The sequence below is a fragment of the Berghia stephanieae genome, chromosome 11, assembly GCF_034508935.2.
Source record: "Berghia stephanieae isolate SIO BIC M18660-M18661 chromosome 11, UCSD_Bste_1.3, whole genome shotgun sequence".
Classification (NCBI taxonomy): domain Eukaryota; kingdom Metazoa; phylum Mollusca; class Gastropoda; order Nudibranchia; family Aeolidiidae; genus Berghia; species Berghia stephanieae.
The window spans coordinates 28,222,077-28,237,532 of record NC_088370.1 but is presented as its reverse complement, the minus strand read 5'-3'; the positions used below and the strand labels follow the sequence as shown (position 1 = coordinate 28,237,532).

Here is a 15,456-nt window from a genome sequence, read left to right as displayed (position 1 = left end):
GATTGATACAAGATTGATTATGATGAAAAATTGCTATGCCTACAATTACATTTTGAGTGGATTTTACAAGTTATTGTGGTGCCATTTTGTAAGCAACTGTACGAAGATATTGATTGAATAAGGCATACCAAATACTTTCTGTCGTCTGTCTGGATTTTAAACGATCTTATTAATGTTTTTAATGTTTTGTTATTGGCTAAAGAAGGGTTTTGAACTGGAAACGTTCCGTGTTTGGTATTTTGTTATTTTTCAGAACTGTTCTGTTAATTTTTGTTCATTACTTTTTACAGTCTACAGTTTCAAACAGCTTAGAATATCACTTTGACATGTCCTTGGATAAGTCACTTCACAAACGTTTTTCTGCTCAACTCAGGTGTGAATGAGTGCCTGATTATTGATTCTGACGTCTATTGTAAGAATCTTATTACTAAAATGATGGCTTGCAACATGTATGGAACTTGGTTGCAATTGGCTTGTGGAGGGAATAGATAAAGCGTTGAGGAGGGCAATAGTTTGGTGTTAGCATTTCAATGTACATTAAAACTATGTGGCTATAAGGCTGAGTGGTATGACAAATACCATCGGACCTGAGAGTTTAGGGTCTAACCCTCTCCTTACTGGCCAATTTTACTCAAACACAAAATCTGTTAGCTCTTGCTATACATATTTTTTTTTGCTAAACGAGCTCTTCAACACAGTGTTAATATATTTTAACTATAGAAAACATTTTTGTTCAAATATTATGATGTACAAAAGAAATTAGAGTGACAAAAGTGTTGGTTATATTGTAACAAATGCAACGATTTTCCTCTGGGTGGTAAGGAGGGGGTTAAGTGTTGCTCTAAGCCGCTCATAATTGAGCCCTTGGAAAAGGTTCTTTACTCATAATAATAATAATAATACATGACATTTATACCGCGCATTTTCATTACTGGGTGATGCTCAATGCGCGAAACAATAATACAGTGACATTATTATACAAATGAAACATTAAACATACTACATCAACATAATATTATCATTATACAACAATGTAATAACTAAACATAAAGTCATTAAAACAAGATATGTTATAATACATCCACATGCTATGTCAAGTACGGAAATAATATAAAATAATGATATAATAACATAAACTAAATTAACATTCATATTGGGGTCAAATTACAAAGATGCATTAATCAAGATGTGTTTTAACAAACAGATGGTGTTTTAACTTTGATTTAAATATTGATAAGGACTTCGCTTCTCTTATTCTTTTAGGAAGAGAGTTCCAGATGGAAGGTCCGACGTGACTGAACGGTCTGCCGCCATAAAATTTATATTTATATTTATTTGAAACAATTAATTTTGCAGAATCTAGTGCAGAGCGTAGACTCCTCGTTGACTTATAAGTTTCTAAAAATTCAGTAATATACAATGGTGCTTGATCATTAAGGCACTTTTAGCACAATACTGCTAGTTTGAATTCGATTCTCACTTTAACTGGTAACTAATGCATCTCATACAAAAGTGGCAACGAGTAGGATGTTCTCTTTTTTCTTAAAATCAATTTAGCAGCTGCATTCTGGATACTTTGCAGGCGTGATATTTTATCATTGCTTACATTCGAGAACAGTAATCTGTTTTAGATAGTAAGAAAGATGTTATTAGTTGTTACTTCTCTTGTTAGGAAAGGTCTAACGGACGCAAGTCTTTTTAAGCCTATTGTCAAACTTCTACATAGAGAATCAAACTGTTCCTGCATCGTCATATGTTGATCTAGCATTACCTCGAGGTTTTTCACACACGTTGAGAGGATAATTGTGCATCCATTTATATTTAGAGTAAACTTCAGAAAATCATCTTTCAAAACACTTTTTCTACCACACACCATCACCTCTGTCTTTTTATTATTCAGCTTTAACTCGTTAATTTTCATCCAGCATTTAACATCTCTAATACAGTCTTCAACATGGGTAATCAATGATGGGATATTACTAGGGATATCGCTTACATAGATCTGAGTGTCATCAGCATAGAAATGATACATTAATTTATTTTTAACAAAAATATCCGAAAGGGGTTGAGTATAAAGAGTAAAAATAACAGGACCAAGGACAGACCCCTGCGGAACGCCGTAATTTAGAGGAAATGTTTCTGATACTGCGCCATCAATCAGAACCGACTGAGATCTTGATGTTAGGTAGGATTTAAACCAACTAAGCGTAGTGTCTCTTATTCCAAAAGTAATTTCTAATCGTTTAATAAGTATCTCATGATCAATGGTGTCAAATGCAGCCGAAAGGTCCAACATAGTCAATAAACAGATAATGAATTTTGTCAATACTATTAAGAATATCAGTGCATACTTTTAAAAGGGCATATTCTCTAATTGTACTCGTGTGTAAAACAAGTATCTGGCCTTTAACAGTCTATTTTGAGGAAAAAATGTAATATCATGTTAAGTGTTGCTGTTGGGTTGGGAGCCCTTGTAAATCGCTTTGAGAAAACTTAGTGGATATCTCTGAAAAAATGATTTGTTTAAAAAAAAATATAATATTGAGTACTGACCACTGGGAGTAGAAAAGACATTGCAGCTAAGCATGGTTAATGGAAATTTCCCTATTTAAATGCTCTAGTTTTTACTTACTTATCTGAACCAGCGACCACCTGAGCTCTAGTCCTTCGGTCTTGTGCCCTGATGTAGAAGTTAAATGTCTTTTGTAGTTGTTCCAGGTGACTATAAAGTTTGTTACTGATGCTTGGATTCTTCAAGAGGTTGACATTCAGCTCTAGTTTTTTAAAATGCATGTTTATGTGGAGTCTTAACCCTCTTCATTCCTTTCCATTATCCACAGCTTGACCTCATCACCAAACTCAAGCCTGGGATGATTGGTAAAATTCTGATCAGTCTGACGACGACAACATCAGCCTCAGTCATAACTTCCCCTGAAGTTTATAACAAGGTCTTAGATTGGCTTATCGTTGATATCATCCCTTATTTAGTGTGGGCAGAATCTCTCGCTGATGAAATGGTAATAGTAATTGATAGTTGTTTGTAATGAGATAAAGACGAATTGTGTAGCAATGTGTGAAAACTGGGCACATGTGTTAGATGACATGTGAGGCTATGTGGCCCAGTGGTACGACACTCGCTTTCGGATCGGAAGGTCCTGGGTTCGAGCCTCGCTCAGCGCATATTCGAGTCCTTGGAAAAGACTCTTTCTTCACATTTTCTCACTGTAGTCAGGTGTAAAATGAGAACCTGGCCGTTAACAACGTTGTCTATGTCAGAAAAAATTGTAATATCGCCGTACAGGCTTCATGTCCCATCCTGCATGTTACATTTTGCTGTTTGCCAGGGACTCCTTGTAAAGCGCTTTGAGCATGTTTAGTGGATATTGCGCTCTATAAAAGCTCAATTTAAAAAAAAATAAATTTTAAGATAACTAAATTTGAGGTTTTTGTTTTACTTTTTAAAAAAATATTTTTACAGAAAATTTTTATTTTTATTTTAGGGATGTGTCTAATTTAGATTCTGAGATATCACTATTTTTGTCAAAGAGATTAGCTAAACTAGGAACTTAGCAAACAGTTTTTTTTTCGTTTTTTTTTTTTTTATTATTATTATCATCTGGCAGATGAACATGATGTTTGAAATAATGACAATCAACTTATTAGGAGTGGAAAGTTTATTTTTTAAAAATAATAAAGAATTAAGAGATTAAATAATGTATTAATTTGAAAATCTCTTTTCTCATGAAATTGTCAAAATTGATCTGCAATATGCCCTCACTCAATGTGGTTTTTAGCTTGTCAGTTTTATATAATATGTGTACTATTCATTAAGATATGTTGATGGAAAGCGTAGTAAGTAATTTGATTTGAGCTAGGCGCTACATAAATGTATTATATTATATTATTCTTAACTCCAGTTGTTCCATCAAAATATGCATGCTTTGCAGATGTTGCCACGCAATTGCAAATTCTTCAATGATAGGGGTCCTCATAGCTCAATTGTTAGAGTACTCAATTCAAAATTTTTCAATCTGGCTTGAGTTTAAATTTGAATTTTTTTATTTTTTTTATTTAATCCTCTTTGTTCACTCAGACAGAGGCGAATGGGCAGCTGGGTCTGTTGACTTAAGTGATCTGTGAAAGAATCTAAAGGCTGTAATCATCTGTGACTCATTGTTTTATAGTTTTTTTGTATATTCCTATCAGGTGTCAATTGTACAGTGGACTTTGAATCTTGTGCAGGTCATGGAGAACCAACAAGTAAGCATTGCTGTCAACTGAGATGATAAATCTATTTATTATAAATCTAAACCTTTGAAAATCTCTCTAATTTCTCACAAACTGCTCATCAGAACTCTTTGTGTGTGACTTTTTGGTCTTTTGGTATGACTCTCATAGAGATCCCCTCTCTCCCCCTCCCTCCAACTTTGTTGGTAGTCATAGTCTGGTTTCTCGCCAGAACTTTTTTGGTTGGGTGAAAAATTTTGGCTGACATTGCCGACCAAATATCTGGGCATTTGAGCCTGCGTGTATTGTTCTGTTTACTTACTTTTTGTGATGAATATTGAATTAGAACTGGTTGAGTCCTTGGAATAAGCCTTTTACTTACATTTTCTCACCATGTTCAGGTGTAGACTGAGTGATGGATAATAACTGAGTTGTGTCCGTGGGAATCACATATCCCGGATTAATTTAGATGATGTTTGTGACGTGATGTTTTTGACCAATAATTTATACAGTAAATCAGTGCAAATTTTTGGTGGGGGTTGAAATTGGTCAAATTCAGATTATATCCTTCTGATATGAAAAAACGGGAAAAGAATTTTTACTTTTATAAGTAATTGATATGTAACCATAAAGAATTACAGTGCATTCGCTCTAAAATATTTTGGAGTGACAATTCATAAACATTGAAAAAGATATTTTTAGAATTCTGATTTTCTCCCCAAATTACACAGAATTTTGTATTATCTGCATTGGTTTAAAAATGGTATTGAACCCAAAGTGTTCAGTGTAATGTATTTTGTTCTTGGTTTTGAAGCTGTTTTATTGATTTATGATCGATACCTTCCAGGTTATATACATTAGGGAGAATGAGAACGATAAGTAAAAAGTTCATCAATGCATACTGAATAATGAAAATGTTGCTGCTTGAAGCTCGAAAGAAAAAATAACAATAAGTATTTAACTGTAAGCTTCAATTTATTAGATGAAGACAGATACTGTGGACATTTCAAGTTTCCCCTTTATCAATAAAATGCAATGAATAAAACACTAAGGGCGAATGAGATGTGTGTAAATGGGGTAGGTAAGGTATCTCATTTGTCCTTAGTGTTATTTATAAAAGGGGAAACCTGAAACGTCCACAGCATCTGTCTTCGTCTATTAAATTGAAGCTTACAATTCATTACTTATTGTTATCAATGCATACTGGAACAAGTGAGAGGTCATTTTGTTTTTAATGCATAACAGAACGAGTGGCCAGCCAATGGTATAGATGTGTTTGATCGAATGATGAAGTGTGTACAGACAAACAAGCTCAACCCTTTGGATGAGGAGGCAGGTCTGTGGAATGATAAGGTATAATAGGTGGTCTTGATCCTTTTCATAGTATTATTTGATTATCCACAAATTAGCTGTGGACATATATTATATTGGGGGTTCCGTTAGCTCACAAGCAAAGGGACCGAGGTCGATCCCGGGTGCCGTCGAGATTTATTTCTCCACGTGTCCTTTTCACGCTTTGGAAATAGAAATCGGGATATACTCCGGCTTCATGGGCCTATGGGTCTAAAGGACTACTTTTTTAAAATATTATATTAATTGAATTGTGTTCTTTACACTTCCTGGGCTTCTTGGAAGTATTGGCTAGAGTGGTTTAAACTTTCTTTTTTCAATATTTTGTTGAAATCTACGACTTTTAAAGATTCCATCGTTACATATAGATAATTTTTTTTCAGTGTTAAATTTGGCTGAGTTTGGAATTTTTCCTCCAGATTTGAAAATTTAAAGTAAATTTTAGAAAAGAATTGTAGTACCAAAACTGCTTAACACTGCTTTAATTCTAAAGCTTTTAAAATTGATATATGTATAATAATAAATAACATTTGTATAGCGTTACCCCATTCCAACAGGCTCTGGGCGCTTTATATTCATAAAATAAATTAATAAATACAATGAGAAATAAAAACATAGCCATTTCAATTACATACATAGCGAATAGACTACACATTTTACACACATGATTTGTAAAAGTAAAAAAAATTGCAAAGTAGAAATCATGGGACAAAAAGGTAAGCTTTTCAATATAGATTTGAAATTTGATAGAGAGTCTGCACTTTTAATATTCTGGGTGAGAGCGTTCCAAAAATGGGGTGTCGAAAAATTCAAATGATTGTTTATTATATTGTTTAAATAAGATTATTTTTAGAGATTAAATCTTAGATTTCTACTTTGAAAATAGGGATGCACAAGTTCATATAAATATCCAGGGGTATTGGCTATTTAGTGTTATAAACAATAGAACATATTTTTAAAATTAAATTCTCTGTTGTCGATCTGGCTTTTAAAGTTATGTATTTGTGTTTTTATTGTTTTTTGTTGTTGGCTGAAGAAGGGTTTTGAGCCCAATAAGTTTCCGTGTTTGGTATTTTGTTCTATTTTGAAGCTGTTATATTCATTTTTGTTTATTACTTTTAACATATTTTAGAGATGCTCGGATAACACTAAGACATTTATCAGAAGTTCATGTGGAAATCTTGCATTTCGGATTGACTTTTATTTTTTTCCATTGAAATTCAGATATTTTTCGCCAAAAAATGTACATATTTTTATTTTATGTCTGCAGTGGATTATATCAGGGTGGGCAAAAAAAAATTGATTTGATATTGAAATGGAGCAGAATTTTTTATATTTAAAAAAATTCAGCAGAATTTACATTTTATATTGAAGTATTGGAAATTACATTGAATTTCACAATGTAGAATTTAAATCGTATTATCATGTTCTGATTAACGCAGATATTGAAACCAGATTAAGCAGAGGGTTACATTTTAAATCTTTCTGAATTTTATTCAAATCCTCTTGATACGTTTATATTTCATCTTTCTTTATTCAAACCATCTAAGTCCAAAAAAAGTAACATACTTTTTTATTTTGTATTTATAAATTAGACATCTCAAGCATCATCTTACTTGATATTGTGATGTGAGACGAGAACCAATAGAAATGTATAAAATAGTCCCATGATCATTCTAGTATCATTGGATCCATTTTTTGACAGTGCAAATCATGTAGTTCTGTAAAACTAGTATTTTACGACTTACATGGTTTGAAACTTTCACCCTGATATCATCGGGGTAAGCATTAGACAATTGCAATTTCTACCGGTTTTTACTGGTTTGTCATGAAAATGAGTAAAACCAGCTACAACAAAGAAACAAGATAAAAAGGTGGACAAGAAAAGATAAAGTGAGGAATTAATAAATTCAAAGGTTGGCTGAAGTGAAGAATGTATCAATAAAGATGAGAGAAGGTGGATTGAAATGATTCGGACATGTTAAGAGACGAGAGAGGGAAAACATAGGAAAGAAAGTAGTGGACTTACAAATAGCTGGAAAGATAAAAAAGGGATGCCCGAAGACTAGTTTGATGGATAGGGTAAAGGACATTATGAAAGAACTGGGTCTGGAAGACGATGATGTTATGAACCGAGAGCATGGAGATGTGGCATTCATTATGGCAACCCTGCAAAATGTGGGAATAGCTGAAAGAAGAAGAAGAAGACTTACAATCAATGAATCAGGTTAAACCCAGCATTGTTTTTGATTTATATTTCTGGCTTTGCATTCCATCAGCCATAAATGAGTAGTGGGGTTTGTAGTAGATTGATGTCCTAGATTGAGGGTTACAAGCAATTTGTTGCTATGTATCTGTTTTCATTCTACAGTAATTGAGATAGAAATCGTCTGCATGGTACAGATGGCTCTGAAGGATAACATCCAATTTAGATAATCATCATGAGCTACAAATTTATATAAAAGGAAAATGGAATTTTTTTGTCTTATTTAAAAATAAATTGTTTTGCTTGGTTAGTTTTAACGAATAAGATCAAGATTTTGTGCTTGCTACCTGATGAAAAGTATAAAAATTTGACTTTATATTTGTTAGTTTTTCGTATTTTGATTTTTGTTATTTAATCTTTACTGTATTTTCATTTCCAAGATAACTTCATCCCAAAACGATGACTTGATTCAGACGCTGCAGGACACCCTAGGGGCCATGAGAATCATTGATGTACTGAAAACACGTTTCCATTGTCACTTGTCTTTGGATGTTGTCAGAAAGGTTTGTTGAATCTGTCTTTCATTAACAATTTTCCTCCATTATTTCATAGAGATTAAAATCTTGTACCCAAACAATAATAATAATAGTAATAATAATAATATATTATATTTGTTAAGCGCTCTCTCCATATCACCAGGAAGTGCTCAGAGCGCTTTACAGGGGCATCAACAATTCAATTTGGAAAATAACAAAGTCTTAAGATGCTTTTTATACATATCTTCCGATGAAGAATGTCACATTTCTTTTGGATGTTTGTTCCAGAGACGGGCAATGTAAAGGCATTAAATAATGCTACAATACAATGTTTGCCAAGCATTAGGCATTAGTGACATGCACATTGCTTGTTAAAGAATACATCTGCATGGGTGCAAAACTTCTGGCTTAAACCGTATTTTTGGCTTTTTGAAATGAATTTTGATTTATTTCCAGCATTTAGATCACCCTAACATAATACTGTTGGATGCAATAGGTCACATTTCAATATATGAGTTTAAGGCTTTTTGAATCTGTTGGAAAATAGATTTCAGACTTTTTTTTTTTTTTTTTTGGCCTAATCTACTTGCACCCGTGTATCTGTGTCAATAGTAAGCAAGAGGCAATTCTTTACCTTTTAGCTGTAGTATGGATATGACACTTTTAGAGTTTGTTTTTGGTTGTTATCTTTCTATTTTATCCTGAAGGAGACAAAGGAAAGTTTGGTCTACCGTATGCTGGACAAGGTCAAGGTTGTAGAGTCCCTTCCATTGGTTCTCAAGACACAAATTTTGCCATATGTAGAATGTAACAAAATCAAAGCAGACGAAATATTTGCCTCCTATGTAAAGGTATTTGTATTATTAATATGTCTGCTACTGCTTTAACTTACACATGGATAGATTATTTCAGATCATTTTCTGACCCTGTTGTCTTCTGGTATTATGGATCAATCTTTAAAACTGTACAGATACTAGTACCTAACAGTCAATATGAATCAATAGAGAGAGCTTAATGGAAACAATACGAAGCTAAGAAAAAAAATCAAAGACAATAAATAGTCATCTGTACTTATTTGCAGGTCTGATAACTCAAATTGTTATGGGTTTGCCTGATTAGTAACACGCCTTATCGGCTGACGTGTGTCATGTGCACTGGATACTATTGTGATTTTTTTGGTGTTTATTCCTTGTTTTATCACTGGAATTTATATCAACTTGTGTGACTGTCTGTAGAATCTCCTTGTGCAATTTATGATGATTTTTAAAATTATATTTTTTTCGTAAATTGTGACTTTTTTACATTTCAACGCAATGGATACAATTTATTTGCGATTAAAATTGAGTCTTTATTCATATTTCCTCATGAAACTTGGGTGTGTGAAATGAAAACCTGACGAATTATCTTGAAAAGAAATTGTAATAAGGCCTTACAAACGTCATGCTTAAACACCTTGTAAAACGCATTTAACACATTTTGTTGTATGAGCAGACCCTGTTGTACAATAAATAGGTTTATTTCAATTTGGGAGCAGACCCTGGTTTACAATAAATGGGTTTATTTCAATTTGGGAACAGACCCTGGTGTACAATAAATGGGATTATTTCAATTTGGGAGCAGACCCTGTTGTACAATAAATGGGTTTATTTCAATTTTGAGCAGACCCTGTTGTACAAAAAAATGGGTTTATTTCAATTTGGGAACAGACCCTGTTGTACAATAAATGGGTTTATTTCATTTTTCAGTTTGATTTTTTATGGGAGTTTTATTTCAAATTTATTTTTTTAACTTCAAACTGGTCATGAGACATTTGTAATTTGATCTTGTCTTGTTATTCTTTTCAGGATATTATGCAGCGCGTATCTCACCACCCGTTTGATGATGCATCGTGGCAAACCAAGGTTCAAGCAATCATTGATGTGATACAAGCACCTAAGGTAAATAAATAGAGAAGTAAATTTAATTTTTTTTTACGAAATCGCATTATTGATTTATCAGATCAGAAGCTCCTTGGTTCGAACCTCAGTTTTTTGCACATAGTGGAGTCCTCGGAAAAGGCTCTTTACTCACATTCTCTCACCGTACTCAGGTGTAAAATGAATACCTGGCTGTTAACAACATTTCTCTGTCAGAAAAAATTGCAATATTGTAGAGCGCTTTGAGCACGTTTAGCGGATATTGCGCTATATAAAAACTCACTTTTTTATTTAGATATTGGAATTTCAATTTTCATTATCCAACTCACCTTGACAAAATAACAGCTTGAAGCGGTGGGTCACCCTCCCAGATACTTTTGGGATCCTATAATCATTGAAAGATTAAATCTATTTCCAGAGTCTATTGTTTCCATTTAAAAATCAATCTTATTTCTTGATATTATATTTGAAATAGAATAAGTTTTCAACAGTGGCATTTCAAGTAAAATTGATCAGTGCTGATGATTTTCCTTGGATCCACAGAAATCCGCAATTTTGGAGTCAGAGAAATAGTTTCCTCCTTTTATAAAATTACATATCCCCCATTAAAATGTATCAGTAGTGAGAGAGTTTGTATGTGGTGGAACAAATAGGTGCAGTTTCCCACTTACCAGAAGTTAGCTAGAGTAATTATCTTCTTCTTCGTCTTGTGGAAACCTCCAATATTGTTGAGGATCACTCCACAGTTGTAGGGTTTTACATTTTAAACTTGTTAAAACACTGCACATATTACTAATATATTTTTTTTTAAAATAAAATTTAAATACATAGATTAAAATTATGAAATATTAAATTATGATTGTTAGTCCAGTGAAAATGGGGCTTAAATACAACATTCAAAATTTTCCTCCTTTCTTTTCAATTTTTGTCACTATTAGCACTGATCGATTATATTATGGTTCTTATTTAGTTTTTAATTTATTCGCAGGAAAAAATTCAGTCAGTCCTGAATCTGGTTGAACACAGTAGTCTGCCTTTTGCTGACTTTGTAGAAGATTTGGTGACCTCGGTACTGGAATCTGTCAAACATCCTCTGTGAGTTTACAGCAAAAAACGAAAAATAATCAAAAGTTGTCCAACTAAAAAAAAGTCATGGAGCTGAAAAGGATTTGAAATGCCTCTGATTTTATGGCACTCTTGTACATTTTAAAAACTAAAATTAAAAATATAAAAAAGCAATTATGATTTCCCCTCAATTCAAAAGTATCTTTTCTTTTCAAAGCTTAAAACTGTGAAACTTGACCCTTAGATAAAATTCAAAATGTGTTTAATTATTGATTTATTTTCTTTCTTTCTTCCCGTTTTCTTATTAGTTTGTACTCTTGAATGTAAAAATGTGAACATGGCAAACGATTGTTGAAAGGGAAAATTATTCTACAAATCAGACCATGACAAATATTTGATAATTTGAAAGAGCGCATTGTACTGAAATTAATAATGAATGATGTTTATACAACTTTGTAAAATGTTATCTATGCATGAAAGATACACATAAGATTTAAAGGTTTTTAAAGCCTATTATCTTTTAAACGATACAATACGATGCAGTAACTCTGTCTGGAAGGGGTTCTTTGACCTCCTATGGTGGGCAGGAGGTCACCATATCTCTTTTTTGATATATCTGTCTTTAGCTTGGAATGGGATTAATTGGTTTTGTCCTGGCCCTTGTCCATCTCCTGTGCTGATTTTTTTCCTTACAATTCAACTATCTGTTATATGTTGTTTTATTTCTTAAGTTGTCCCCCAGGGTCATGAGGTTCATGGTGCAGGAGTTTATCCCGGTTTCTATAACGTAAAATGGACAATAGCAATTGCTTGCCATCCTTTGGATAGGATGTGAGTCTATTGCAAAGTACTTTCGGCCAGATTGTAACAGTCGGGTTGTGGCTTCAAATCCCCCTCATTGCAAAGTTTTATTCTCTCTTGTTTTCTGGCACTTTTCTACTCAATTCATTTCTTGTAATTATCAACATTCGTAAGTGCCTTCTCCACTCACTTTCCTGAACTATTATTTTTCCTTAACCTCCCACTTTGGCTATGCATAGCGTCCAACTGTCCTTATGTAGCAATCTGGAGAAAAAGAGTAAGATATTGGACTGTTTATATGAAAGGAAATGACCCTGGCATGTATTTGGATTATGTTTTTTTGACTAGCAACTCAAAAATAAGGCGGCTATATGGTTTTGTGGTATGACACTCGGTTTCGGATCGGAAAGTCCTGGTTTCGAGCTTCGTTTGGCGCACAGTTGAGACCTTGGAAAAGGCTCTTTACTTACATTCTCTCACCGGACTCGGGTGTAAAATGAGTAATTGGCCGTTAACAGCATTGTCTCTGTCCGAAAAAATAGTATTATCGCCTAATGGGCATCATGTCCTGTTCTACCTGTTAAATGTTGCTGTTGACCAGGGACCCCTTTTTAAGCGCTTTAAGCAGGTTTAGTGGATATTGCGCTATGTAAAAGCTCATTTAACAAATAGAGAGGATATCTTTAAATCCAGATTGTATTTCATGTTAGAGTGTCCTGTTTTAGCTTTTTGTAAAGTTGGCCTCTTTTCATTATGTTATATCCCTCTCTACCTTTTAGTATAATATCATTTAACCTTTACCAGTTTATAAAGTATCTTCATAATCATTTGATTATTTATTTATATTGGACATGAATTTTATTATAACTATAATCGACACATAGTCACCATAATATATCTGCTTGTTGCTCCACTGTACTTTTTAAGACTTTATATATTCTTTGCCAATTTTTATTTAATTTATTAACATTTGATATTTATTTTATATATTACCGAATTGTGTTGTGATACAGAATTATAATTTCCACACAAGGATCAATAAAGTATATCTTATCTTATCTTATCTTATCTTGTGCTATCTATGGAGGTAGCAGGTTTGAAAGGCACAGTTGTTACAGTTGACTGATCACATGATAATATATAATTTTTCATCTATTTCCTCAGCACTGCTACACTGAATACTCAATGGCAGACTCTGCAGGCGTCCAATTTATTATGTCTCTATGGACTGGAGCCTTTCTCTGTCACACCAAGCAAGGCATTGGTATGCGTCATCTTTATTGCCGTTTACAATTCAACTTCATCTCATGTGACCACTCCTTATCTCTCTTTTGCATTTATTTGTCTGTTTTTGTGAGCTTGCAGTGCACAGATATCATCATCATCATCATCATCATCATCATTATTAGTGGTCTTGATAGCTCAGATAGTAGAGCACTTACTTCACACACAAAATGCAGACCTGCCAACCAGTACGATTAATCGTATTTTAGTACGATTTTTGGACCCTGAATACGCGGAATACGATTTTTTAAAAAGATGTGTGATGTGAATGATCTTGATGATACATTTGATGCATTGATACACATGTGGCGTACACCAACTGTTGACCGTGTTTCTGAATGAACGATGCATCACATTTAATACTATAGTTATCATTTCAGTTGCTTATAGGATGCCGGTTTTCACCAATATTTTTCTCATACATTTTTGAGGATTTGCATAGAATTAGGCATATAAGCTTGTTTTATACTTTAAATAGTCTCAGACCACATTTAATAGACCTGTAAATTCTCAGTCAATTAACTGAAATCAGTCAATTCGTCAAATTCAAATATTTTTAAAAAGGGAAGAAAGAAATGAATAAAGAAAGAATTCATGAATCGTAGTCGATTGACTGTAAAGTTAACTAGGAATGTTCCACAGTCCCACGCATAGCTCATGGGCCGTTTATATTAATGATGGATATATATTGCCAAGGCTAAGCGACGCTTTTTAGAATTTCCGTGTCTGAACACACCCCAGTGTATTTTCACACAGCCTTCGTGAAATTATTTTTTCAGTTTCGAAACCTGTCATAGCCAATTTTAACTGAGCCGCCGAGCGATAAATTTCACTGTTTCGTCTAAGCCAAAATTGACCACATTTACTTGAAGGACAGGAAAAGTATGAGAAAGAAAAATTCGAAACACCGGAAGTTCGTTATGTAGACACCTTCAAATCGAAAGTTAAATGATTGCTACAAGCACATCTCGATTACCTCATGTTGTAAACAAACTGGTTGACTGTTTCTAAGTTTCTTCACTGATTGGGTACCTAATTATATGGAACAATGGTAAGTAGCCGAATTAATTCCCTCGCAATTTAGTTTTCTGCCATTGCTTTGCTCAACCGCTACGACGAATTACGAAGAGTTTCAGTTTCAGTCAATTTTTATAGAGCTCATTTACCGGTCTAATTTAAACTTTTGCCACTTATTAAATAGAAAATTCTAAGTAAAAATTTAATTGAACCAACATCTTTGACTATGAAGCCTTCAATTAAAAACTGTATTGCTAATTAACTTAAACATAAATGGGTTATTTCCCTTTATAATAATTAAATTACTCTATTTTGATTTATAAAATTTATAATGATCTTTTTTTTTTCTTTATTAATTTGTACGAGTCTTGAATTACAAAGTGGGCAGCTTTAAGAACGATATTTGGTTCAAAATGAATTTTTTAGAACCATTTTAGAAGTATTTAACTTGTCTCTGCATATTACATATTTGCGAATTTCCCATCATTTGACCAAAGTAATAGTATTAGTAGTATATAGAAGTAATAGTAGTAGTAGTAGGAGGAGTAGTAGTAGTGAATGCTGAAAAAAAGAGAGAGAGAGAGATATGGATCATTAGATAACATATATGGAAAATATCTTGCTACTGTCGCAAATTGTCATCTATTGAATTGAAGACCACTCTCCCAGATGTTTTATTTCAAATCTTTCTCATAACTGATGTACTGGGCTAGCAGATATCACCATCACAACTTCATCAGCATCTCTTACCATCAACAATGACATCATCACTTCTACAACTGCCATCACAGCATTGTCACTGCCACAACTACCACCACATCACTTCTACCACCACCGTCACCACAGCTTCATCATCATCACCACCACCACCACCACTAGAGCACCATCGCTACAACAACCAACACTTTTTCCACTGACACTAGCATCAATACTACCAACATGTTAAGGGTCTTTTGGTCATTTCTTTGACTATCTCGAAAGCAATTTCCTTTGATATTGCAATTTCTGAGCCTTATGCTAATTTTAAATGGCCATTAAGTTTTAGTTTCTCGAT

The 15,456-nt window shown here is 33.4% G+C and overlaps 1 protein-coding gene across 3 annotated transcripts in view; it reads left to right on the top strand.

The window, feature by feature from the left end:
• LOC144956447 (kinetochore-associated protein 1-like) overlaps positions 1–15,456 on the top strand; it is an 81,050-nt gene that overhangs the window by 36,939 nt on the left and 28,655 nt on the right. For all 3 annotated transcript variants that reach the window (XM_078886949.1, XM_078886947.1, XM_078886948.1), the window contains exons 19-26: positions 2,841–3,017; positions 4,207–4,260; positions 5,473–5,580; positions 8,224–8,346; positions 9,027–9,170; positions 10,164–10,256; positions 11,224–11,330; positions 13,266–13,365. In XM_078886949.1, coding sequence (XP_078743075.1) covers positions 2,841–3,017; positions 4,207–4,260; positions 5,473–5,580; positions 8,224–8,346; positions 9,027–9,170; positions 10,164–10,256; positions 11,224–11,330; positions 13,266–13,365 — 906 coding nt within the window. The remainder of the gene's footprint in view (positions 1–2,840; positions 3,018–4,206; positions 4,261–5,472; positions 5,581–8,223; positions 8,347–9,026; positions 9,171–10,163; positions 10,257–11,223; positions 11,331–13,265; positions 13,366–15,456) is intronic.